Source organism: Barbatula barbatula (genome assembly GCF_947034865.1).
Source record: "Barbatula barbatula genome assembly, chromosome: 23".
Classification (NCBI taxonomy): domain Eukaryota; kingdom Metazoa; phylum Chordata; class Actinopteri; order Cypriniformes; family Nemacheilidae; genus Barbatula; species Barbatula barbatula.
Genome location: NC_136786.1, coordinates 9,690,353 through 9,718,155, shown reverse-complemented (window position 1 = coordinate 9,718,155; position 27,803 = coordinate 9,690,353). Strand labels below are relative to the sequence as shown.

The following is a 27,803-nucleotide window of genomic DNA, read 5'->3' as shown; positions in this document are numbered from 1 at the left end:
TTTCAAACCTGTATGACTTTCTTTCTTCTGCAGAACACAAAAGGAGATATTTTGAAGAATGTTTGAACCAAACAATAAACCCTTCATTGGCTTCCATTTTATGACCATTTCTGAAAATATCTTCAATTGTGCTCCACAGAAAAAAGTCAGATTATTTTGAATGACATTAAGGTGAATATATTTCTAAAGAATATTTCTTTTTGAGTGAACTATCCCTTTAAGGTGTTGGGCTTCCTGAACCTATCCAGCAATTTTGTGGCAATTTGTAGAAAATGTCTGGCCCTGCTTCCTTTTGCCTAAATCATTCCTCAGATGCCCTCGACGCCCCTCTCCACTATCTGTCGTCGACCTGGAACTTTCTAGGTTATGGACTCATATGTCTTTGTGGTTAGAAGAATGGAGTCTGCCTCCTTTGTTTGTACCTTTCCTCATGTTCCGGTCCTCATTTCGATGGTCGGTGCCCTTGGCTTTAAATGAATCAAAGAGCGTCCCATTCTCTGTTTTCCTCTGTTGCTTCCCTCGGGCAGCCAATGAAAAAGAGGCCAATTATCTTCGCAAAATGGATGCTCTTTCACAGCGATGACAAGCCTTCAGTACTTTGGAAACAGCAATATTCCAAATTAAAACGGAGGAGAAAGGGAGGGGGGTGAAAGATGGAGTACTCAGAATGTGACACTGCAACCCGCGATGAGATTAGTGCGTCTCACTGCGCTCACTGGTAATCCTGTTTAAAAGCACTTTGCTTGTCGGTTCCTCTATAATCCAGACACCGCACTCTCATTCCGGCAGAGCCGAGGAATTAAGATGTTATTTTTACCTTTCGTTCCGCACCGGATCACTTCATTCTTCATTGTTGTTTTTGGGGTGAAGTGACAAAAGCTTGAGGTGTTTGGAGTGTCTGTTTTTGGTCGATATTGGCAGACGACCCAAGTCACTGGGATAAATAAAAATGCACCCTGTTAACAAAACACATATTAACGGGATAGTTAACGCAAAAATTAAACTCCGTTATCATTTACTCACTCTCAAGTTGTTCCAAACCTGTATACGTTTTGTTTTTCTGCTGAACACTAAGAAATATATTTGGAAGAATGTTTTGTAACCAAACTTTTCTGGGGCACCATTGACTGCTACACTTGGAAACATAACAGTTGTAGTCAATGGTGCCCCAGAACTGTCTGCTTTCCTACATTCTTTTGCATTTATCAGAAGAAAGACATTAATACAGACTTGGAACAACTTGAGGGGGAGTTAATGATGACAGAATTTGTATTCTTGGGTGAACTGTCCCCTTAAGATTTTTAACCTTGACGTAAGATGCACATTTTATCCAAATCATTGTTTGGTCTTTATGGACATGTTCTCATATGAATTGTCTCTCAGTATCTCACACTGAACTCAGGAACACATAGACCTCCTGCTGAAATGAAAGGGTTTGGCCAAAGCATTCATTACAAAACCCACCGCATGATGTCCTAATTCATAAGACCTGCTGTTTGATGCTGGAGTTGTCTATATTGATCATTTCACCGGGCAGGAACATTAAAATGATTTTGTCTTCTAACACCGTGAGATCTCTTTATGTCTTTTGTCATGTTGCTCGTACTAAACAGATTTTTTTCTCTTTGTCTTTAGCCAGGAGCAACTTTGCTCGGTGGGCTTTCTAGGCTACGGCCCGCTGTGTCACAAAATAACCTGTTTTAGGTTTGCTCTAAAAACTCTTGAAATTGAGTTTTGATTTGCGCTCTGTAGCTGGAGGGCGTTTTATTTCACCTTTGTGAAAACATGCGGTGAAACTTTAGAGGCACACTGTGAATAACTAGCTTGTAATGGAGCTCTTTATTGGTAAGAAATGAAATTAGTCTGTCCTCAGTATAGGTGGCCTGAATGATATCATTGCAGGGCTTGGATCCAAGATAAGCTTCTCTTGTATGTCAATGTATGACAATTTTTTGCAGTTAGTTTAGTTTTTTAATGAGGAAGTTTAATTACATAAGGAGCACTATCACTTTAATAAAATGACTATGCTGCGAATAAGATCGCTCAGTTATGATTGTATTTAGTTAAATGTAAATCACTTTTGGCACAACATTATGAAAACACGGAGGATTATAGTGAGTTGAAGATCTTTCATTTAGAATTGTCTTTGCATGCTCCACAGACGATATACATAAATATATTATGTAAACTGTCATTCTTGTGTTTTTCAGGGTAAGGATCTGGATGCTTTTCGGAGCCTTCCTCGTGATTCCAGCGCTTGGTCCGCCCAGTTTCAGAGAGAAAATGCCCGCTCCTCTCTCAGTGCCAACCATCCTTTAGTGGACCGATGGCTTGAGCGTCAAGAACAGGTACTGTTACAATGACAGAAAAACTGTTAAATTGTAGTCTGTGTCAGTTTGACCTCTCCAAAATGGTGCATAACATCCCCAAAGGGCCACTCGTAGGCACTTTTCTGAATCATGAAATGAACAATGGGAGCCAGTGAGGACTCGTAAACTTCAGATATGTGCACACGTTGGCTGTTGCATGACTGCAAGTACACATTAAGTATATGATTTAGTACGAGGCCAATGAATGTCTTATGGCTAAATGCAGTATTTCCCTGTGATCTCTATAGACTTCTTGATTCTTATGTTGTTTCATTTCATTTTCTATTGTTTGTTTATTTACAATATATACATTTAAAGGTCCAGTGTACGACATTTAGCGTCATCTAGGGGTGAGGTCGTGAGTTACAACTAACTCCTGCCTCTCAAAGCACTACGGTGGCTGACACAGGACTAAGATTTGGTCACTTTTTCGCTTCTTTGCCGAAGGAGATAACGTATTTACCAAACGTATTCTGTAGAGCAGTTTGTCTGTTTAGGGCTACTTTACAAACACGGTTAGCTGTAGTTGTGGATACTAAATGTTTTTAGGTTCATCTCTCTTGTCAATGCATCGAAGGAACCATCTAAAGGTGTGTGGGAGGCGTTTTCAGCGAGAAATAAAAGCGACAGGTTGAGAGAAAAATATTGAGACGCTTGAGGTGCCCACCGTGCTGCGGGGAATTCACTTATTAATTTTCACCATCGATTTGCTTCAACTGCCAGCAACCATTTCACTCTTCTCCCCAGAATTTTCTGTTGTTGCTCCACTCAAAACACTGTGACAGAGGTTTGGCTGCTTGATTGTAATTCAGGTGGTTGTGGTTTCTCAATCTCCAACAGCTTGACTTTGCTTACTGAACACCACCACCCCTCCACCCAAAGGGCCCGTGGCACCAGGAGTCGTGCATCATCATTAGGGAGGTCGTCTTGCACGCAGGGGCCTCTGGGTTGAATGTTGGGCTGTTGGGGGGTTGAAAGGAGCAGTCAGTCAAGGCTTGGGCTTAACCTGACAGACTCATTCATTTGAGCTTCACTCTATTACAGCTTAGCCTGAACCCCACCACCCCTCCGCCTGTACTCTTTCTCTGTCTCGCTCAAGCTACAGTAACAGCACCTTTGTCATTTTTCTTAATTTCTCTTTCTGCTTTCCACCTCTATCCCTCCTCTTCCTTTGTTTAACCTTTTTAAATCGGCCCTTTTAATGTCAATTGCAGCTTTAGAATAACTACACATTTTTATAAATATAAACTTGTATTTTAATACAAACTTAGTTTTTTTTACAAATCGTATTGTGGGAATGTGTAGCCTACCAGATATACAAAAGTAAGTCCAAGTTACATACATCACATTCAGTCAGACTGTCTCCACGGGCTTATCACAAACTTCGAAGCAATCATGTGTTTATTGCCGTCTTAATCTTCCATTTCCTCTTTACTTGTATTGGCTCTAAGTGTTTAGTTGCCTTCCTTCACAACAACTCCTCTGTTCATTCTATTTGCATAATGTTGTGGCTTTTTTATAGACCTTGAGTAAGCTACTTCATTAAGCCTGGCAATTTTCACTTCATTAACCATGTCAGCCATGTCTTTCTTTCTTTCTTTCTTTCTTTCTTTCTTTCTTTCTTTCTTTCTTTCTTTCTTTGTCAACAACACTATGTACGGATAGTCAAAAATAAAAAAATCCTTAATCTTGGCAAACACTGCCCATAGATGGAAAGAGACTGCTTACTGACAGGTAAAGCGACCAATCACAGTCAATTCTGTTTTCATTTTATGCAAAGTACTATGAAAAATAGATAATACCAAAATAGACCTGAGTTTTGAAATGTGTACAACGTGTACTTGAGAATCACCACACCATTTAACATTGAGAAAATGGAACGAATACAGTAAATACTCACAGTAATAATACAGCAACGAAGAGCTCAATGGTTATAGCTTTCTGTCTTTACAACCTTTTTTACAGCTCATCACAAATCAGCGCTAGTTTTGCTCTGGCCTGTACATAATGATGTACATCACCCCAGAACCCTTTAATGTGTCCATGGATCGCTCCAGTTGTGTTTAATTGCATCCTGACAACTCTCGGCCTTTGTCCCAGCTGACTGATGGCCGTCTTTACAGTGAGGTGCTTGTGTCTCTTACGGCTGGGAATTGTTAAAGTGGCATTTCCTCCTCCATTTATAAAACATTCCTTTCCCTGGTGATGAATTAGACATGACCCATCTGGGCAGGATGAGGGTGGTGTGAGGACTCTGCTGTCACTGTAAGCAGGTGGATTTGTGGGTAATGCGGAGTGAAGCAGGTTCATGAGGTCACCTTCTCCCAGAGAAAAAGAGGATTTGAGTATTCCATTAGCATACGTCTGCATTCAGATATATGCAAGAGAGCAAAAGTTCTGACAAAATGTGTTTTTGCCCATCTGAATAGTGACAACTCAGAATGAAGTGTTTTTTATACGCACAGTGCATAGGTTAAGTTTTGTTTTGGTGTATGTGGTGTGTTCATACGGTATGTTGACTATGTGTAGGTTTAAACACTAACAGTGTTTGTGCTCTGTATGTACTGCATGAAAGAGAATATTTGTATTATACTTATTGAAGACCAAACGGTTCTTCATTTGGAAATGTTTCAAGTGGATTCACAGGTTCATATTAATTCCATAGTCATAGCTTGTGCTGTCCATTGACTTTTGAGATCAATCCATATTTAGATGAAAGTCTATTTTATGGTATATTGTAATTGGGTATGTCATTCTGAAAGAACCAATGACTGCACATCAGAGGGAAACCAATGAAACAGATTAGAAGTGAATTGTCACCTCCAAATGGTAATGCAGTTAGTACACAACATTTATATTGTCTGGACTGAGTTCACATCATGTACTGTACATTTACATACAGTAAAATAACTCTAAAAAACTCACCACTGGATAAAATATCAAATAGAAAGTTGAAATATAGAAGGAGTTTAATTGTATCCACAAATTTAAGGCAGAGAAGGAACAGAGTAGAGCGGCTAGAGCATATTCTTAAACATTTTGAATGCCTTTTAAAATTAGATTATAATATATTTGAATCATATATATAATGACTGTTTTATTAAATAATTCATATTTCATTTTTTGTTATAATCGGCTGGAATGCTTAAAGTAAAAGCATATTTCTTCAACAATAATTGTAGTAGCATGTAATAGCATAAAGTAATTTAAGGTACCAGTGATGTCCATAGCACAAATGGTGCAGGTAAAGTTGCACACCAAACTTCAATGCTCGGTTTTAAGGTTTGGTTCAAACAAAAAGAGACATTATTCATTCCACTTCTACGCAAACCAATTAATTCCTGTATCTAATGTCCAAACAACAAACCACCCTTGAGCAAAGCCCTTTATTACCTCAATGCCAGAGAGAGTCAGAGGTATAGATTTACCCCACATCCTTATGAAAGAGTGCAGACATCCCCTGTGTTTCATCTTCCTGACAGAGCAATTGTGAATTGTTTTTTGTGGCTGGAAGATTCTAGTTTCTCACACTCTGTCTTGCTTTCTCCTGGTTCTCCACAGCTTTTGTTCGAGAAATGAATCAGTTCCCCCCTCATTCATCTCTTCCCTCTCTCCCAATTCTGTAACCAACAAGCAACTCTTCCAGCCTCTTGGATTCATTTGTTGATACTTTTCCCTTTTCTATTACTTCTACACGTATGTACACAAGTACATTCTTAGCTCATTCAAGCGACCAACGGACCTGGCCTGTAGGTGCTGCTCTGCACTCATTGTTTGAATTCTCATTCAAAGACGAAGGGGAATGAACGCAGAAAATAACCCTTTTTGGCTCTTTTGAAAGGCCTCTCTCAGCATACCATGCACATGTGCACATACACACATCGTGATTATTCACAGTGCAAATGGCAGCTCACCAGAGAGCACCTTCTACAAAGAAAGCCAGACAAAGCCACCTGAGATGCTGCGAAGCTCAGTCTAGCGTAATGATGTATCTGCCGCCGCTCCTTCCCTCATTTCACTCATTTGACCTCCATTTATCCATGCAAACAAACAAAATACATTTATTTTGCTCCGTTTCATGTAGCTGCGTTACAAAACGCTTCAGAGGTCCACAAAACCAGGCCCGTCAGTGACAAATTAGCTCAACGGTGTGAACTGAAGTCCTGTTGATAGGCCTTTCTTTTCTCTCTTTCTAAGACATTTAGGGCACTATCGAACCTGGTCTAAAGTCAACGGCGCAATAGTTTTTATGTTATTTAAAGAGCGTGTTACTAGAAAATCGACTAGAAAGGTGCACAATGCTCTTCCAGTTTACTTATTGCTTAGAGGGCAGCACTCAAAAATGCCAAATATAAAAAATGAATTGATTGCAATGTAAAATATTATTATTGTGTACATAAAGATAAAAATCCGGCTTATCCTGTGGATTATCCTGTTAACCTCACGCATGAGTAAATGCATTTCCTCTCCGGAGAAGCGCTCCAGTCTTTGGTCTTGCAAATTTTGCAGTGTAAATAGTAACTACGCCATGGCGTGAGAGCAACTGGCTCTTAAAGGGAATGAAAGATGAGACTCTGATTGGTTTACTACTACTCATTAATAAAATCTGGACAACCCGTTTAGACCATGCGACAGGGCGCTACAGCAGTTTTGCCGTCATCAAACTAGCGAAATTGGATTCGGACAAGCCCTGAGTGCACTTGCGCCGTGCGATTTAGACCATGCGCCTATATTGCTTAAATGGGGCCCTTAGACTTTTTTATCGTAGTTCACTCTGTAGCATAAAAAAAGGTGAACATGTCTATCTTCTATGAGGGGGAGGTTAAGCATCAGTGCAGTGACATGGTCAGGAGATGAGGTAAACATATAGTCTGACATTTAACTCTATAATGCAATGTCTTTCCATTCCTGTCTGAAAGGCTTTGCTCACGCACATCCAGGCTTTTCCTTAAAAGGACATTTGGTGACCTGAACCCATTTTTCTCCATTAACCCGCCACCGTTGGTTGATTTGCACCTTGACCTTTTCTTGCTATGCCAACTAAGGGAAAGTGACAGAACCTGGCTGGGATATTCAGCTAAAGCAAGTATAAGGTAGTAATGTTTTGGAATATGGTTCTTGGAATATTTCTTCTACCTCATCATTAGCTCATCCAAGGGGGTTGAACAGGTTGGCTACTAGCTTATGCGATGTACAGTAGAACACAGTCTTGGTTAGGCTGGTTAGAGTTGGAAAACCACAAATCCATTTGTCAGTCAGGTTAACCTGCGTAGACCAGCTTGGACCAGTTAGAGGTCAGATACCCTGTGTCAAAATCCAGCAAAAAAAAAGAAAGTGACCTCCCAAAGTTAACTGTTTTAACGTTAGAGGAACATTCTCGAAATGTTCAGAGAAAGGCTAGTTTTTGTTCATAGAACATTCTGGGAGTGTTATTGCAGTATGTTGATTGGTCTGCAACCAATAAAACAACCAATTGTTTTTTTCACCAATGCCCACATGTTTTAGATGTTTTTAATAGCTCAGAGATTGCTTAGTCCATATTTAATGAACTTTCTGAGTTGCTCTGAGTAGAGAAATCATCCATATTGCATTTTTCTTTACTGCTTGGACTCAGAACTGTTGCCCGTAATACGTCATTGGTCCTTATGACCTTGATTTACCTCAATCCGGATATTTTGTGTTTTATTGAGATGTGCATAATGTCAGATGTTTGGGGATTATGTCTTAGCACATGATGCTTTGTTTCTGTTTTTGTTGTAGGTTAATAGTTTGGTTAAGGTAACTGGTGAATAATAAAAGAGGAGAACATTTCCATGAGAGATAAACCATATAATCAGGGCGATATATTAATTATAGAACTTGAAAGGGCATCACACTATTCCTACCCAATAATTTCGTGTTCTGTGCCATGCCAGTTAATCTAGATGGTTTTGAATTATCTTTCAAAGTTTAAATACTCTTTTGTGTCCTAATTCTGGCTCTTTACTCGAATTAATTTCTGACATCATAATAGACCGCCACAAATAACTGTGTGGGAACTTTCTCTTCAGATCAAAACTGCCTGGAAAGTTCTGTGGTCCGTCTGAACTCCCAGAACAATTGTTGGGCTCTGGATAGGACAGCCAACGGAAACTACGTTGAGATGCGAGCTTTTACAGATATTTGCTTCACATTTCGTATCTTTTGTGTTTGCTGCAATCCATGGAAGTTAAATTTATTTTCTTTTTCGACCAGTCCAGACGAATTCAGTCAAACTTTCCCTTCCTTTGAAGTGGGCCGAGCTAGGTTACAAATTCTCTTATCTCATTTGCACACGAGAAAGAACCTTTATGGGGTTTCTTACAAGACATTACTTTTACTGTGAAGCATGGCAACAGAGAGAGACAGAGAGAGAAAGCGAGAGTCTGAAGATATGGCTTTACTTTTGTTGTCCTTTTGTAAAACTGTTCGTGTCTATCCATTATTTTACATCCTAGTCAAGCATATTAATGGCTTCTATTCTCTCCCTCTGTCTTACACGTTCTTCACTCTCCCCTTCTCTTAACACAATCACGTTTCAGATTTCATGGAATTTTGTAAAATAAAAAGGTTGTCCTTACCCAGATAGCATTGGTAGGTCTGTAATATGTCTGCTAAAGATCTGGAATACATCTGCTGAACATCTGATGAATGTCTTAGAAAAGGCAGTTTTACATACATTCTAAATCATAAACATCTTACAGACATCTTCTAGATGTCTACGATATCTGACCAGAAACGTCTCAGAAGCGTATTCCAGAATTCGTCTAGCAGGTGTAAATCCTGATGTCCAATTGACGTCTTCCAGATGTATGTGTGCTGTCAGAGTAACAAGACACAAAGATGTGTTCAGTTAAGGAAAGATCATCTTGTTTTTAGAGTGGACTTCTTTGTAAATCTGTCACTTTCAACAATCCTGTTGTTTTGATTCTTATTTGAACGTCTGGATCTGGTCTCTCACAGAACAACATAGTTATCTCGTCGTAATTAGCTCATGTCTTTACGATGACGTTCCCTTCTCAAAAATCATGTAGAACGTTCCCTGAGGGATCAATAAAGGATGCTTATCTGTCTTTGACACGACGTGCAACTCTTTGCACCTGTCGGACTGACAAAACACCCAATGGCATATTCACCAATACCTGTTATAATCAAAAGCTCCATCTTCCACAACATGTCAACCCTGCCCGTATTTCATTCCTTTATTTACGTTCCGTCTCTCCTTCTTTTCACCCGCTCTTTTTTTCCACATGGGTGATTATGAGTGTGTTATGCCCTGATTAGAATTAGTGAGTGCACTTTGTGCTCCGCTCTACAGAGTGAGAAATCACTCCCTCAGTGAGAATAATTGAGCCCAGGCCCGGTTGCCAGCTCATTACCCACAAATCATAGCAGGCTGGGGCAACTTAGCAGGAGACAATAATGACTTTAGGGAATTTGGAACCCTGTGGTGGTGAAAACTGCTGTTACAATAAGGGCACTTCCAAGGTGGGCGAACTCAGAATAAGGGTCGTATTAAAGGAGTGAATTAAGTCATGGTGTTGCTTTTACTATTTTGATGCGTTTGATACGTTTGGGGCACAAAACTCAAATTCGAGTTTTGTCGGGCAGTTTCTAAGATTGAGGATCTCTAAAAAATAGACTGAATTCAATCCAAGTTCTGTTGTTGATGGACTGCAGGAGTCAACCATGCTTGAAAACCACTAACATCCATCAAAGGTTTCACTTTTGTAACAGACAAGATCCTTTGAAAGACCACTTTGGCGTTAAGGAGCGTCTTCTTTTCACGCTGTCAGCGAAGCGATGCACACCTGGATGCAATTAAATTGCTGACGATGCGTAATGTTGGATGAAAATGGCGACCGCCCCAAAAATCTACCAATATTGAAAGCTTAGAAAACGGTATTCTTCATCTATTAAAGTAAATGCTTTAGCACATTTATTAGGATGACAGCTACGCAATGAGGTGGAAGATGGACTTTGGAGACTGTCAGTAGCCGATTTCCCATCCTTGATGAATAATTCATTTCTATTTATTAGATTTTTGTGCCGTTTTCCGTTCTTTGTAGCATTTCATAATGCCGGTGTCTCGGTCATTTGTCTCAAATGAGTCCACTCCGCAGCGTCCATGTCCATCGTACCGACAGGCGGCTTTCGTCCTTTTATTGCTTCCATTAGTGCTCAATGCTTTCGAGTTGCCATAGGAATAGGGCTAAACTGTAAATAGCTCTTCTTTTTGTGAATGGAGACCAAGAGGAGTCATTCTGGCCATTAAGAGGAAAGAGAAACGCATTTGATTTGCATGAGTGGCGAAGAAAAGCATGAGGGGCCGTTGTTGAATGCCGTTCTGCGGTGGTCTTCTCCCCTTTGACAGGCAGACGTGAAATGAAGAATTCAAGCTCCGTCTGCCTATTGCCTTCTGTGGGAAATGAAATTGCTCACAAATTGGTCTCCGCAGGACGGAGACCACATGGTGGGCTTGCTTGTCTACGGTGAGCGGGGAGTCCCTTAGTCCCATAACCTAACTGTCCGCAGGTGAAGTGTAATGAATTCAGGAATGAATATGCATCCGTAGAAGCTGTTCAGGAGCAATCCGTGCGTCAAACATCATTCAGTGCTTTTTATGACTCGAGACAGTGTTCCCACCAGTATGAGGCCTTTCCAGTGTTTGGTGCACTGAAATGACTGAAAGCCTAATGCAAGGTTTGTGGACATAATGACAGTTTTGACACTTTTGTGAAGGTGGATTACTCCTGAACTGCATTTATAATGTATGATTGATAACTTTATATACACATTTGCCGTTTTAATAAATTCTCTGGTTTATTTGAAGAATTTGGTAATCTCAATCCACACTTCTGTTTTTCATGTTATATCTCATGGTTGTCCTGACAGAAGTTCTTTAGCTGTCCTTTAAGCATTTCATGTATTTTTAGCTATAAAATATATGAAGTTATTAACCGTAGCATGTTTTGTTTAACGTTACTACCCTCTTCCAAATGTAAGTGAGCAGTCAGAACATTATTGGGGATTATTATCATTTTTCTTCCTCCTAGTCTGTCAAAGTTCTTCATAGAATTTTGAGCTTTCTGCTTCATATGAATTCTGGTGTGCTTCAAAGACCTTTCCCCGTTCTTTCCTAGTAGAACACACTCTAGAGACAGAGGATGTTGTGGATGGTTGCACCTTTGAACCAGACTGATGCTTCTGTGATTGGTCTAAAAATACAGCAGGTAGCCTAGGCTGTCAATATATCATGCGTCTGTCTCGCAACAGAACAAGGGCGGTAAAGAAACAACCCTGTTTTTTTCTATAAAACAAAAAGGTTTAGGTATGCAGTGACTGGCTTCTCGGCTCCCAGCTTTCCTGCATTTGTTCTTTCATTCAGATTTCCGCTGAAATGTTGTATGTGTTACTTTTTTGGCATATGGACTTTTCAAGTGGAAATGGCAAGAGCACATTCATATTGTTGTGGAATAGAAAAGTTGTCCTATTTCAATCATCTGCCTGCTGTTTTTATATATATATATATATATATATATATATATATATAGCTGCTGAACTTAGCGCTTACAAGACTCTTCCTATAATGTGTTGACACTTATGAATGAGGAGACTTCCTGAACAGACCAAGTGGCACAGGAAGGGCCATATCCGCCCGTGAACCGAGGGGCACTGTTGGTGCAGACAATTGGATAAGAAGGTTAGAAGGATCATGGTGGTTGTGCATGAGGAAGTACGCAAAGCTAGCATAGTTTCCTTTCATGCCAGTTGAAACAATACCAAAAATAATAGTTATTATCCTTGCACTGTTTTGCAAAGTTTTATCTGAAAACTGTTTGGTTATAGCAAACGCTAATATTCACTGACCTTTTGTGTTACAGTACAAACGCAGGAAGGGAGTATGAGCAATCTTATGACTTCAAAAAAATATTGTTTTGTGTTGAGCTATTCTTTTGCACAAAGATTTCCCGTTACAGTCTTGCTGTCATTCACTGGGAAACACATCGGAAAAATATGATTCTAATTCCAGAGCTCCATAAGATGCTAATGAGGCCACATACCACACACAAACCCTTTAGCTTTGTAAATGTATACAGTAAATCATTATAAAATCGACTGCAAACAATCTAACTAATCTGATAAATGGCCATCGGGATGATGACGTTTGTCAAACTGAATTTCCACCAAATGATTCCCAGGACAGAATGACTCATCTTCTTTCAAAAACATGTGTCACGTTGAGTTGAATCGTACAGGAGGATAATCATCGGACAGTGTGACTCTCTTTTAGATCACCAGCTGGAGACTAAAATCTTGGCTTGTCCTTATCTGGAGTGTTTTGTGTAATATAAATAGCAAATATAGAGATATTTAGTGCCGATTACTTCAGTGAAATAATCGATTTGTATTTGAGATCGGAACAAACTCTTAACTCTAAGTTTAAAATAAACTTTGGGTGTTTTTACTTTTTTAATAACTCGATTTAATAACTCGCTTGTAATTTGGGAGATGCTCAGGAAAATCGCTGATGTGTTTCTGTAGCCAGACACAATCCTCTGGAGTTTTCATGAAATGACTACGTTGTTTTCATTTGATCTTTGTTAATGTCTTTATGATCCTAGGTTTGTGTTGCGTTTTGTAATCACACATATGCTCAGTGACCTTCATGGCTTAGAGGTAGATTAATAGCTCCATATGGAGTCAGAGAGAGATGATCCTCCCTCTTAATCACCTCTAAATTGTGATTAATCATTGAAAAGCAGCCGTGAGTGCGCATGACGTGCAGCTCAAAGAAATACCGCACTTTCTATCCACCGACAGAAGATTGAAAAGAATCCGTTTCGGTCAAACATTTTTTTAATGAGCAGATTTTATATTTCTCACAAATATAACCATATATTAGAAGTTATGATATTTTGGGGCGGTTTTACGGAGAGGGCTTAAGCCTAGTCCCAGACTAACTTAAATGTTAGAGATGTCTTTGTCAATAAACAACCTACACTGACATATCTTAAAATATACCAAAAATCAACAGACTTTTGTACTAGTGATGGAAAAATCTGAAGGCCGTCCGGCATTTAGATTTTTCAGGGCAATTTGTAATTCCCCTTTATGTCCAATTGGTAGCATCCAAACATTTATTTTCATCAGAACGTGATCGTAAGTGACCGGAGGAAAGGACGCATGTTTCTCATTCATAACTCAAAAAAGTCTGGCTCAACCTCTGAATATCCTAATTTAACCAAGGTCTAGTCCTGGCTTAAGTTTATTCTTGTCCGGGAAACCACCCCATTATTCATACTTTTTTTTCTCCGAATATTAGAACATTTTAGAATAATAGAAAACCCATCCAAACCATGGAACAACCTAATTTCAACTTTTTTAATCATGCTGTGATTAAAAGCATCCAAAAGAAGTCAAATCTGTTATTTATTAGTATCTGTAAAGTTGAAACCCTTTGCATAGAATTTGCAGAATCGTACTTTTGGCATTTTATTATTCAGCTTCTTGAGGTCTTACCACAGGAATCTTTTTAAACATTATTCGAATAATTGCAATGTGTGATGGACTCATATTGGCTATTATTTCTTAATCTGGACCAAAAAAAACTTAAACAAATAAAATGAAGAAAATGGCTATACACTCTTAAAAAGGATGCATTTATAGTAACACATTGTTTGTGTTAAGCTACTTAACACATTATTGCCTGGTTTCACAGACAAGGCCTTAGGACTAACTAAAGACCCAAACTAAACCCAAACTAAAATGACAGTTTGAACTGTCTTAACTAAAAATAAATTGTCCTGACATATCCTTTAATATATAGTTGCCGTTGTTTTGTCTCAAGATGCTCAGAGTAATGTTTTTTTAATAAAAGTGACTTAATATATCCTAATTTAACTGGCTTAAGCTAAGCCTTGTCTATGAAACTGGGCCTATGTGTTATTTTAAAACATTTTGTGTGAAATAAATGAAAGGGACAAACCGTAGTGTTAAACAATAACACAACATGTTGAGTGAACTTTTGTGTCTACAAAAGTAATTTCAAACATTCAGACACACCTTCAGATTCAAATATTTTTAAGATCATGAGAAACTTTTCTGTGTTTTAAAACTTGTTTTTAAATTTTGCCATGATGGTACTATCATATTGTTGAACAACAACAACAAACAAATAAAAAATATCTAATGGGGATAAAATTATATTTTTGCAGCAGCTTTGAGATCCATGTTGGACTGTTTGTAAAAGTATTACTGTAACATTAACACCTCAACCCGTCGACTCTAATGGAACAAAATTTTCACAGAAATAGCGGTTCGTGGAGCCTCTCAATAGTTCCCGGAAGTTACTAGTAACACATGGAGCTGCAGAAAAACATACCGATTGTGACAAACTTTAAACCCATTTAAAGATGCAAGTCAATAAATGAACAATAAAACAGGCATAAAAGCATTTAAAGAGGAAACTCTACTGAAGGGTCCATGAATCACGGGACGCAAACATTTCTAACTTTCTTTGTCTCTCTCTCTCTCTCTCTCTCTCTCTCAGCGGCTATGATTCAGACTAAGAATGCACACAAAAAGAAAAAAAATCCACCCCATTTTCACTTCAGCCCTCAGACGTTCCTACTAAGAGAACTTTGAATCAAAGAAACGTCCGCTCTTTCAATCTCTCACCCCACTGTCCCCTTCACTGTGCCCTCAAGAAACCAGTTCACAAGTAGCCTCAGACAAAAGCAAGCAGTGATAACTTGATTTTCAATAATTCATGTGCTCTTAAACCTCGGTGTGGTATGAGAAAGTATTTCTGCCTGTGGTTATTGATGAAGGCATGCCAGTTAAAGCCATCGGCCGCTTTAGGTTTTTATTATTGACTCAATGATTGATTTAAACTCTCATAATTAGACGACCTAATTTAATAAAAGTGCAATTTAACGATACTGCAGCCCTACCCAAGCGTGCTGTGGCATTGATAGATATGCCTGTGCGTGTATGAAATCACAGCTGACAGATGATGTATTCGGTGCAGATGCATTTTGATGACTGAGCGAGAGAGAGGGAGATAAATAGAGATTGACATTTTGTCCCTTGGCCCGCTGCAGGTCATTCTTGTTAACTTCTCTCTTTGATCTGGACCAATGTGAATTAGCTCACGTATCTGATTTCATTTGTTTAATAACATTGACAACCTGTTTGGCTTGAAGTAACCCTTGGCCGAGCCAAACCGGTTTACATTAATAGTGTCTTAAAAACAAAGGCTATGACAGGTTTATATAAACGCTGAATTATGTTAAAATCCAGTGGCATAAATGAACTTTTGCTTATTGAAATACAAGATGCAATGTGTTTACTGCTCTCAGGAGCATTCAGAGTTATTAAAACTTCACAAGGGCTATGTTCTATTCAGTGCTTGGACATGAATGCCCTAGCTACCACATAGCAACACTTTAATAACTTCACCACAGTTTTGCACTTCTAAAAGTGTTTTATCAGATTTTATTGATCTTTATTCAACAAGCTGATGTTGGGTGTTATGCCAGTTCTGTGCATTCTATCCTTCAAAAAACGCTTCTTGACCCTGAGAGATCATTCTTGAATATAAGCCAGAACATATGTTCAGATGCACACCCATCAGCCCGGCAAATAGACTGAACGCCAAACAGACCAAATGAGTTTCTTTAAGGGAGTAAAGTAATATTTGGCAGGAGAGAAGTTGCAGCTCATATTTCTCAGTATTTGAGAGGGCGTTGCTTTTGAAAAGAATCACACCGTTGTGACACCAGAGAAGGGTATTTTCCAGGTTGAAGGTATATTTGCAGTGTATTCAAACATGGTATTTTATAGTTATTGTTCAACCAGCTAAACTACAGTAACTCTATCTTGGTTTACATTAGGAGTTTTTTTACAAAAATAGGTTTTAAAAAATCTCATTACCGTAGCGTGTTTTGCTAAAACCATGCAAAGCCATAATGCCTATGCAAGTTTTTATAATAAGACATTAATTCATTATATTTGATGTTTTTAACAAGAGAAAGTAACTTGAGAATTGCTGGCAGATGCGTTCTTTCACATACAATTTTTTTTATTAAAATAACTTTGTGTGTTTAAAATGTTACAGAGGATGAGAATATTACTCAAGGACACTTGGTCTTTATTACTATCTGTGAACATTCTGTCAATCATTTTGTTTGTCATTTGAGAACATTTAGCAGAACATCCAATTGTTTTTTTCAGAATATTTTAATATTACTCTGTTTTAACTCTGCAGTCCTTAACTTCGGCCTCTTTGTCGCCATTTCGGATTGAAACCTTACATGTCAGTTATACGCTGTTATTTTTTTACGTGGGTTGTGCTTTGGCACTGCTGCATCTGAGCTCTGTGCCAAATGACTGACTGCTCAAACCGCATGGGTGCACATCTGTACATCAACGTGACTGTAACATGTGACCATACCAGATACAACGCGAGACATTTAAAAACATCACTAACGTAGAATCAAATGCAGCGTTTGATATTGCATTATGTAGACAAAAACTTAACTAAATCATTGAATACTTTACTATGATGACGTTTCAATGGTTTTATGAGAATAAACTAGTTTATCCATGTAGTAAAACTATGGTAAACAAATGCATTGACATTTAAATTTACGCATTTGGCAGATGCTTTTATCAAAAGGGACATTGCATTTTACTACAGTATACATTTGTTTCTTAGTATCTGCAAATGGTAATCAATCGGTCAAAAAGACAACAAAATAATGTAAAAATATACAGTAAAGTACTTACGATAAAACCATATGGTACGTGCTAATACCATGTTAGTCTTTGAAGTATCATCTAAATATCATGATATAAAAATATGATTATATACTATATATATATATTATATATAAATACACAATGTCTTTCTGTATTTCGAAGTACCATGGTATTACCATGTTATACAATCACTGTGACTTCCCACAATACTGGGATGAAGTAAACGGCCCAAAATTGAATTTTGCAATGATAGCGTCTCCATGTTGCTGATGTTTGTTTGTATTGATGGGTTGAATTTCCTTCTGTGCTGAGGAGATGAAGAATACTCTGATGAAAAATAAGTTAGTGTGAGATTTAATCAATGCACAAGTTGACAGACATATTACAGGGCTTGATTTCAGGCGTGCATTTAATAGATTTTACAGTCGCCTGTTAATAACCCATCTGACTGATAAGTGCATGAAATGTCTATACGAAATGGGCGATATATTATCCTCTGGCAGTGCAAATAAACAACGGTTCAGGGCACCAAAGTGGGATAGTATTTGTATAAGTGGATTACAGTAGTGGGGTCAGCTTTATGTCCAATAATGACTTCCTTTTAATGTTTTTCCACAACACAAATACAAATAAGTGTCTTGAAAATGCTGAGCAGTCTGATCTATTTGCTGCTCTAATGGGAACTTTTTAACGTTGTGTTCAAATGACCTCAGTGTTTGAGGCAAGGATGTTAGGAATCTATGTCACGTCCAATTAAATCTGTCTAATTCTCTTAAGCATCTAATAGGAGTTGCCTTGGAGGGACAGCAGTGCTATAAAGGCACATTGTGGCGCCTACAGTATGGCATTTCTTTGCCTCAGTGAGTTTTTGGGGGAGTTTTGGAACTGTTCAACCCTGCATTCCTTTTTGGGAGTGGTTCTTGATCCTTTGATTTTTCATCCTGTTTTTTCAGACAAATTCATAGTCACAGTTATATATCAGTTAGTAACTGTACTGTGTTCACAGAAGAGTCACTTGTTCTGCGTTGACATTTATTGAGGAATTCTGTGGGAGCTTTTAGTTTTTTATTGTGCTGCTCTGATTTGTTGCTTTTGGATTTACAAGTGCAATTTTTTTGGATGTATGTCATCAAGGTTGCCAGATCTGCCTTACAAAACCAGCCCAATGGCCCAAGACACTTCAGGCGAAAACATGAAATATGCCACTCCTATACCTAATATATATTATTCAATCAGTTTCATACATTACATGTATTTTCTTATAAATCATTGTATGTACAGTATATAATTTATAAAACCCATCTCATCCTTTGAATGACTGTTGATGAACGAAATCTCTTCCACATTTAACACACGAAGAAACAACTTCCCAAGATGAAAAGTCCGTCATCATTTACTCACTTCTGAGTTGTTCCAAATCTATATAAATGTCTTTGTTCTGAGAAATATAGTTGGGAAGAAGCTTGTCCACCATTGACTACCATAGTAAGAAAAATTACTTTCTTTGATCTGATTGAACACAAATGAAGATATCTTGAAGAATGTAGGACAGCAAACACTTCTATGCTACTATGGTAGTCAATGATGGACAAGCTTCATCAGAACAAAGAAATGTATACAGATTTGGAACAACTGGGTAAATGACCAAACTTTTATTTTTGGGTAAACTGCCTCTCAATAGTTTAAAACAGCAGACTGGCGACCCTGGAGGTTGATGCAAAGCAATATTTGGTCAATCTTTGTTTGAATATTTAACAAATTGCCGACTTCCTTGTATTTTCTTAAGTCACTTTTTTCAGCACTTTGACTCGGACAAACATATAGCGCTTCAGTCATTTCTGAGGTAAAAATATAGAGGTGTGTTTGCTCAGAGATTTTACACAGATAATACCATAGTTCCTGAGAACATTAGTGAGGAGAAATTACAATTGTATTTGTTTTAATGTAGCGTTGCCAGATGTGATTATCAACAAAAAATCTGGTCTACTTTGTAGTTTATTCTGGCCAAAAGCTGCACACTTAAAACAGAAAAGACCTGTAAATGACCGACATGTATAAAGCGATCAGCCAAAGTTCACCCAAAGTTGTTTGGTTGACAAGTTTATCTGATGTAATTACAGTAATACCAAAATAATAGACCATCATTTACAGATAATTGCATCGCTGTGTCAGTACGTGACCTGGTGAACAGAAAAATGTCGTAAACGTTGTAAGAAGAATTGTTTGTGGCTAAACCTCGCTGTCATGTTACACAGCTCACACTACTGTCAACACCAAACCTTCCTCATTTCCGTTGGTCATCATGTTGTCAGGCACGGCTTCTCTCCTCAAACCTGACCTTTAAGCCCTCCATCAGGTGTCGGTTGGATTATTCAGGATGTCTCCTGGAGTTCATCCAACATCTGGATATCAAGTCTTTACTCTTATAATCCAGCCCCCCTCTGGAAAATTTACTCCACGTCCTCGTGAGCCAGCAGTCTCTCAATGTGACCGACCTTCTGGATCTGCCAGGAACAATAATCTAATGCACTGTCTGTCTAATCGCCAGCTTTGTAACCTCTGGCTTCCTGTAACTGCGGCACTGAGTGCCTTCTAGACTTCACCCAAACACACAAATACACGCACGAACCTGAACATGCACCCTTGTTTGTAGTTGCCACAAACAGGAAGACCCTTAAAAACAGACCCTTGTAAAAACGATTGGCAGTGTGAAGTGGATTTATGAGTAAACTCTACTTTTTTGCACCTCTAGTGATATTTCTTATAATTTCTTTCTTATATTTAGTTTTTGGTTAAACTGCTCTTTTAAAGCTGTTGGTCTCCTCTAGGACGCCCGTGCAAATGTTTTCCACTTGTGGTGGACTGATGGAAGAGTTTTTTTGTTGTAGTTAACTTCTCTCTCTCTCTTATCCTCCATGGTAAAATACTTCTTCACTGGCAGATGCACAAAACTAGACAATGGAGGGTCTGGCATCCAGCCGTGTTTTCGCTCTCTGTCATTACCTCTGCTACCAGAGGCAAAGTGACACTTTGTGTTCTGTATGAGTGACTTTGTGACAAGGACCATTCTGGCTCTCAGGGCCCGATTTAAGCCCCCCGTCTCTCCAATTTATCTCTTTTTGCTAATAAGCTCATTCTCTGGCAGCAGACAGCATGATTCACAGCTGAATAGAGATAGTCCAGCACGGCTGCATTCGTGTCACATAAAACTTTCACTCAACTTACAACTTCATTTACTTCGTTATTTTCCTTTTTGTGTTGTGAGAAGCTGTTCTGAGTGTTAAATAAAGAAGATGCTGTAAGCATGACCTCTATTGAGTCATATTTCATGAACAGCTGATCACATTGCAAAGACAACGCGGTCATGCCGATTTGCCTTCTTTAACATTAGAAAGGTTAGACCCTACCTGAGCTTGCGGCACATCGCCTTGTCCAGGCCCTGATAATCTCTAGGTTGGACTACTGCAATGCTTTCTTTACTGGTCTTCCTGCAAAGGCTATCAAACCACTACAGCTGGTTCAAAACGGAGCAGCACGCCTCGTCTTCCAACAGCCCAAAAGGACTCATGTGACACCACTTTTCATCTCTCTCCACTGGCTACTGGTTGAAGCCCGGATCAGATTCAAGTCACTGATGTTTGCATACAGGACTATCACTGGATCTGCGCCGGCATACTTTCATACCCTACTACATTCCTACACCCCATCAAGAACCCTGCGTTCAGCAAATGAGCGGTGCCTTGTAAAGCCTTCTCATAAGGAATCTAAATCGATTCCCCGCTCCTTACTGGTGGAACATTCTTGCTAACTTGTTCCGGTCAACCACATCTCCTTCATATAACTACCTAAAACCCATCTCTTCTGTGAATACTTGACAGACAAATAATTTTTTTTTATGTACGCTACCTCTCTCTCTTTCTCTCAACAGGTAGTGGTCTAGCTTTTGTTGAAACTACTAACTTTGTATTAGCACCTATTGTATTATTGCTCTTTGTATGACATATTGCTTATTGCTCCCTGAACTCTTTATAAGTCGCTTTGGATAAAAGCGTCTGCTAAATGTAAATGTATTAACATTCAATAATTTGATAAATACACTCTTAAAAATAAAGGTGCTTAAAAGGTCATTCACAACGAAATGTAAAAGGCTTTAAATGGAAATTCTTGTTATTTTCACAGAAAGAATGCAAAATAAATACAATTAATAAATTTTAAAAAAGTTATTAATTTCTTTTTTGCCACAATATTTATTTATTTTCATCAAGTTTATTAGAATATTAGGAAAAATCCTAATTAAAAAAAAAACCTTCTTTACAAAGCATAAATTGTGGCCCAAATACTTATGTTTATTTAGTGGTGACATTTGACATTCACAATATTCACCTTCATTGATATTTACTTTTATTAATTCAATCATTTGTCCCTTTCTGGGAATTGTTTTATTGCTTTGTATAATCTTGTTTAATAATCTATATATCTTGTTTACAACTACAAATTATTACAATTATTATCACAAATAATAATTTCAGTATTTTTAACTGTATCATAGATAGAGCAAAAAAATAACAATAATAATTATTATTATTATCTAAAAGTAATTGTGTGTAAAAAGGTTCAAAATACATGCATTATTATTAAGAAAATCTCCCCTATACAAAGATTTGCCAATATATTCAGTATGTTTTTATAGCTCATATTGGGCTACATGTAGCTAAATCAATGCTAGATAATTGTATTTAGAGGTGGTTGACTTATTTCTATATATATATTCCTGAGGTGTGCTCAGGGCCGCTGCTAGCCATTTTGGTGCCCTAAGCATAATTCCATTATGATGCCCCCCCCTCCCCCCCTCAAAGGTGCAAACTTTTCTTCAGTAAACAGAATAGTAAAACAGAAAACCATCAATGTTTAACAGTAAAATCTCAATTCAGATTGCAAGCTGCACCGAAATTAAAGTTACTCGCCCCGCTCGACACGGGTTTCGAACCGACATCGGTCCGAATTGGAGACAAGCGCTCTAACGAGGAGGCTAACGCGTCTCTGTTGATTGGTAGTGAGGTTTACACACTACATAGGTTTTCACTAGCTGGCCTCCGTTACACAAGTTCGACGCGCATTACGATCAGTAGCAGCACATCATGCACATTTCCCGATTTTAAATTTGATTAAACCTGGACTTACCTGCAAGTGATGCACAGGCATCATCTCGCAGTTTCTTCTTCTTTTTTTCTCTGATCCTGACTCCTGCTGTCTTTTCGGGGCCATTTCCAAATAAGTTGCCTAGGCTACCGTCTGTCAAACTGCGTCAGGCGCACGCGCGATCAACCGGCACTGCCGCGCGGACCGTACATGGGCGGGTGGTGGTGTGGATGGGGTGATATGGGATTGTTCGGCCGTTTTTTTTACATATACATGGCTAAAATATGCCTGCCTAATTATTTTTCTATAGCCTAATGAAATAATATTAGATTAAAATTCATTAGGCAATTTTTGGTGCCCCCTCAGCACTTTGTGCCCTACGCACAGTGCGTGATGCGCGTGGTGGGAGCGGCAGCGCTGGGTGTGCTTTTAATATTTTCTTGACCTCCACTCTTTAACCGCTACAACAATGTACAAAAAACACAGAGAGAAATCGGGCTCCAGTCATCCTCTTCAGGCTCATGAATGCATTTGTTGGAGGATGACTGTCTGAAAAGCCTGAATGCATTTCCATATAAAGACGGAGAAGCGCTTATTTAGATGTGCTTGACATTTCGGTGAGAGGGGAAGGTTAAGGGTGAGATCGCTGGAATATTAATATCCGTGACTAACAAACCATTGCAGGCTCTCGCCTCATGTCTAGACACTCACTTGCCTTTGGAAATGATCCACAGCGAAGGGTTCGAGTGAAATTAAAGTGGAGAATGTTTTCAGATGTCAGTGATTGAGGGGGTTTGTTTAAAACTTTGTTTCGTAATGAGTATACTGACACAAAAACCAAACAGACATGTATGTATTTGTTTTTCTTTTTTTTTTAATCCCTATACTGGACCTATTTGACATGGTATGTATAATTATATATATATATATATATATATATATATATATACATGTATTTATACAGTATGAATATAAACGGATTGAAAGATAATGTGCTTATTTTTTACATTTAGATATTTTTTTTACTCAAAATCAACACAAAGATGTTTTTTCAGAAATGTATTAACGCGTAGAAAACATCAACTAAAAGCCTTCTGTGGTTTTTGCCTCAACATGGTGACCTTATTGTTTTCTGAAGAAGAAATTGTGAATGACATCTGCAAATATCAGACGTGTCAAGAGCTAGAGATATATAGAGAGCAATGGAGCGATTCAAATTAGATGGAGGATAGCCAAAGAAACAAATGAGACTCCACTCAACTCTTCCTTCATCCGATTAGCCTCAGACCTGAGCCCTTCCGACCCTGCGCTGATAGATTGAATATGAGGAATCGATAACTGCCATCTTTTCCAAGGCACGCTTTGATGTCACGGCCGTTTTCTCAGAGTCACTCTGATTTAAAACAGCACCCATTACGCTCATCTTTCACTAAATTAGATTAGAGCCATAAGACTTAGGGGCAAAGCCAGGTTTATGTAGGATGTGAGGAATCTGTTGTCATACGGTATTTTCTTTGGTGTTTCGCAGGAGGGTGAAGAAGAAGAAGAGGAGAGAACCGACAAAGGGAAGAACGGAAGGATCGAGCCGGTGGGACGGGCAGATTCCTGCGTAGAATCGGCCTCACTTGAGTAAGTGCTCATAGGAAGAGCTGTTGGATTCTGACTGATCTGAATCCACTTTTTTACAAAGTGTCTTTTATAAACACGAATAGACTAAAAAACTTTTCTTGGTTCATGAAGTGTCTTAGTTGGAACCTACAACAAAAGCCTATAGAGTTAACAACAACCCTAGAAGTACCATAAATGTTGTCTGTATAACAATGTTTTACTCATACTTTTACCAAAACAAACAAAGCAAGTTAAAGCATTATTAATATGAAAATAGTTCGCTTCATCATCATTTTCAATGCTAATATTAGAGATATACAGCCAAAGGAAGCATTTTTATTTTTTTGGTTTAAAATAAACAAAAAAGAATTGAGGAAAATTTTAGAACAAATGAATAAAATGTATGTAAAATGGTCCACTGACATCTATTCAAAGTAGTAAGCTTATAATCATCATTTATAATTTGAGCTGTCAGGTTAGAATTTGTGGAGGTCAGTTTGACTTCATTTGACTTGAACCCACATAAATAGAAGTACATAACAAAACGTGCAATTTACGTTTCAAACAGAGATGGCGATAGAGAGGCAAACGTCTGCCTGATGTGCTATGCTGTACATCCTGTTTTCCAAAGATCAGTCGGTTTGAACCACATAAGTAAATGATGACCCAATATTTGTGCTTGTGCTTATCTTTCTTCACATTTTCTGTTGTCCTTTCCTTATCCCGTGTGTTTACAACGTATGTTTTTTACACATATAAGTGCTCTCGCGTTTGTTATATATACCCAGAACAAGCCTAATGCAGGCCTCAATCTGATCCTAATCACTTAATTGAAGTGTCTATTTGGGTCTCCATTGACTTACATGTCTCAATGATTCCTGGGGTTATAGATGGTTTTATACCGGCTGCATCTTAACATTTCTTTGTTTGCAGCAAAGTAACTCAAACAGCTCAGTCATGTAACAATCCATGCTTTAAACTTCTATGTACTGAATTGTATTTGCTTTATTTGGTTTCTACTCACATTTCCTTCATTTATTTATCGTCTCCAGGGAAATGTTAAAGCTGGTTGAGGTGTCCAACGTCGGCGGGCCACTAGGAATCCACGTGGTGCCTTTCAGCATTACAGATAAAAGGTAAAACCACAATATTTACACCCCGTGATCTGAATCTTTTATATTGTACATCAGTGCTTCTCCAACCTGTTCTGGTGCACCCCTCTACATATATCATCCACTAAAACATCTCAAGGTTTTTTTAGCATAGGTTTAAGAATCACCGACCTACAAGAATATTTCTTCTTCTTGTTTGGATTTTATCCTCAGCTGTGTCCACTGCATCCTCCATCTCCAAGCTTTCCACAGGTCATCCGTGCAGCCGATTTATTTTCTTTTTCCATCTCTTCAAAGCCCAGCATCCTTCGTCCACTTTAGGTAGTTTTTCTTCATACCTCAAGGACAGATCCACAGTACGCCTCTGTCGCACGAGGGTTCTTCTTGACCACATGTGGAGTTTTCTTTCTCCATTTTTAAGCAAAGCTGTGATAGCTCTGGCTTTGTGTAAGGCCACGGAAATGAACAGACAGTGGGACCGCTAAACAGCCTGCTCCCCTCCAGAAGGACAATAGGTACACGGGGCATGGCTCTGAATAAATTAGGTAACTTTATTGCTAGTGGGAAAGCCTCAGAGCGGCCAACTCAATTCATCTATACTGCTCTACCCAATCTGACTAAAAGCTCATTCATATTGTGGGTCATTCAGAGAACAACATTCACCCAAGGTCAGCTGTTGTAAGAAATGCAAAATTATAAAAGGACGGTGCAAATAAATGAAAGCGCTTTAAATTTAGCGGATGGCGGCAATAAAGGGATTTTCTGAGAGCTGTCTATAAGCTACCAATGGCTGTGACCTTTCCAAGCTTAAATTGATGATGGCACATAAAATCAGGCCAAAGATAACAAAAACCTAAATGCTGTATGACTGCTTGACTGTCTTTATTCTTATAGAGTTTTAGTTCAATTGTGGTTAAAGGGAAGACAAAACTGTTTTTCAGTATCTTTCAATAACACTTACAAGGAAAGAAGTGCTGTTTTGGTGTACATCACATATTGAACTCTTGGCTAAAAATCAAACAAAGAATATTGTAACATGGTTCAATAAAAGGAAGGAGGCGGGAACTGGCAAACATAACACATGCTTTTAACAACAAAACGAAAGTAAAACACAAACATAATAAAACATATGGGATCACGGTTTTATAAAATTGTAATATAGATATAAAATATAAACATAAAGAGTATATATCGTTAGAAGTAAATGTAATGTATTTGTTGTGAGCATGTGTTTATTCATTATCAAAAGTTTTTCCCGCTCTTATTTTGTATAAATTTGTCCTTGTCATCACGTCCCTATTGCATCTCAGAGTTCTGCGCTTTTACACACCCACTTAAGCTAATGGCTAATCTCAACCTGTCACTTCGCTTCATCCAGACATTATGCCGCACTTCCACAACGACACATCTGTACTGACCTCACCAGCCCCTCCGCGGTGCGATTGGCGGAAGGTGTTAAACTCATTAGCATCTTGATAGAGGGCGCAGAGGTGAAAGCAAGGCCTCGGAGAGTGAGCTCTTAAAATGACCGACGTCTTCCCTCTGACAACAGCTTGAGAAGTGTGTCTCGTAAAATTACACGCACGCAGAATCGTGCGGATACATGACTCCAGTAACAAGAGTTCATCACATGATCGACGTTCACGGCAAACAAGTCGGGGTCTAATTGCTCAGTATTAATGGATCTTGATCGCATTGTTATTCAATTAAAGACAGTGGAGGAGAACAGGTGGTCTCCCTATAGTTAGCTGTCACTCAAGCGAGAGATGATTCTGGATTCGCTGAAGCCATTGAAAAAGTGGTGGCACATTGACTATAGATTGTTCTGTATATACTACGTGCTGACATCACAATAAGGTTGTATTTGTTAACATGAATACATGCATTAGCTAACATGAGTTTTTCCGTGGTGTATGATAGAAATAGCTCAATCTAAGGTTATAAAAACACACGCTTCATTATGTAAGTTCTTTAAACACTCTGAAGACATAGTTATGTATATTATATTGCATTTCTGTGCAATAGATCCTTGAAAAAACTATACACAGCATCTTAGAATTTGAACGGTATGCATGGTCGTGGTTTTAAAATGTAACATTTTTAGCTATTTAATTATATACCGTTCGGTAATAAAATAATCTCAAGAGTGTGACATCATATCCTGCTGCCCAATCTCGCACGCTTGAAGCCTAGTGTGACACTTTTGAAAGTAAATGAGCAACAACCCGCTACAGATTCTAGATCAGTCCGCCGAGAGTTCAGCTAATCCTCGGTCTTCCCCACAGCTGGTTTACATCAAGATTATGAAGACAAGTGTAAGCTGTGTAATTACTCCACAAGACCACCAGCAGTTTCCAGCACAAAACATAATCACATCTCTCTAACACACAGTTTGTTCCTTTGAAAAACAATTGAATCTGTATGACCATCCGTTCCCCCAGATGATGTATGGAGGAGCGTGAAAGTCATTTACAAGTAATATGTTCCTTAACAATACCCATAACTCTTATTCAAGACATGTTTTGCTGTCGGTGCACCCATTAAATGCATTTCACACAGTGCACAAATACAGCCATGCATTCTTTCTAATACTATGAAAGTTGAGGTTTTGTATCAAAGATCCTGGATACAACACACTAGTCCCAGCAGAGATGGGCGAGAGACGTTTTATATCTAAATCTCCCGCGCGCTTTTTAAACCCATCAAATACGACGGTGCCTTTCACAAGATCGCATCTCGGGGTTTGTAGATTAGAGGCCGCAGCTCTCTCACAAAACCACAGCAGGCCTGT

The 27,803-nt window shown here is 38.6% G+C and overlaps 1 protein-coding gene across 1 annotated transcript in view; it reads left to right on the top strand.

Moving 5' to 3' along the window:
• Positions 1-27,803, top strand: part of pard3aa (par-3 family cell polarity regulator alpha, a) — a 348,067-nt gene that overhangs the window by 133,724 nt on the left and 186,540 nt on the right. Inside the window, exons 5-7 of the mRNA XM_079487989.1 lie at positions 2,211-2,348; positions 23,821-23,921; positions 24,953-25,036. Of these exons, the coding sequence (XP_079344115.1) occupies positions 2,211-2,348; positions 23,821-23,921; positions 24,953-25,036 (323 nt within the window). The remainder of the gene's footprint in view (positions 1-2,210; positions 2,349-23,820; positions 23,922-24,952; positions 25,037-27,803) is intronic.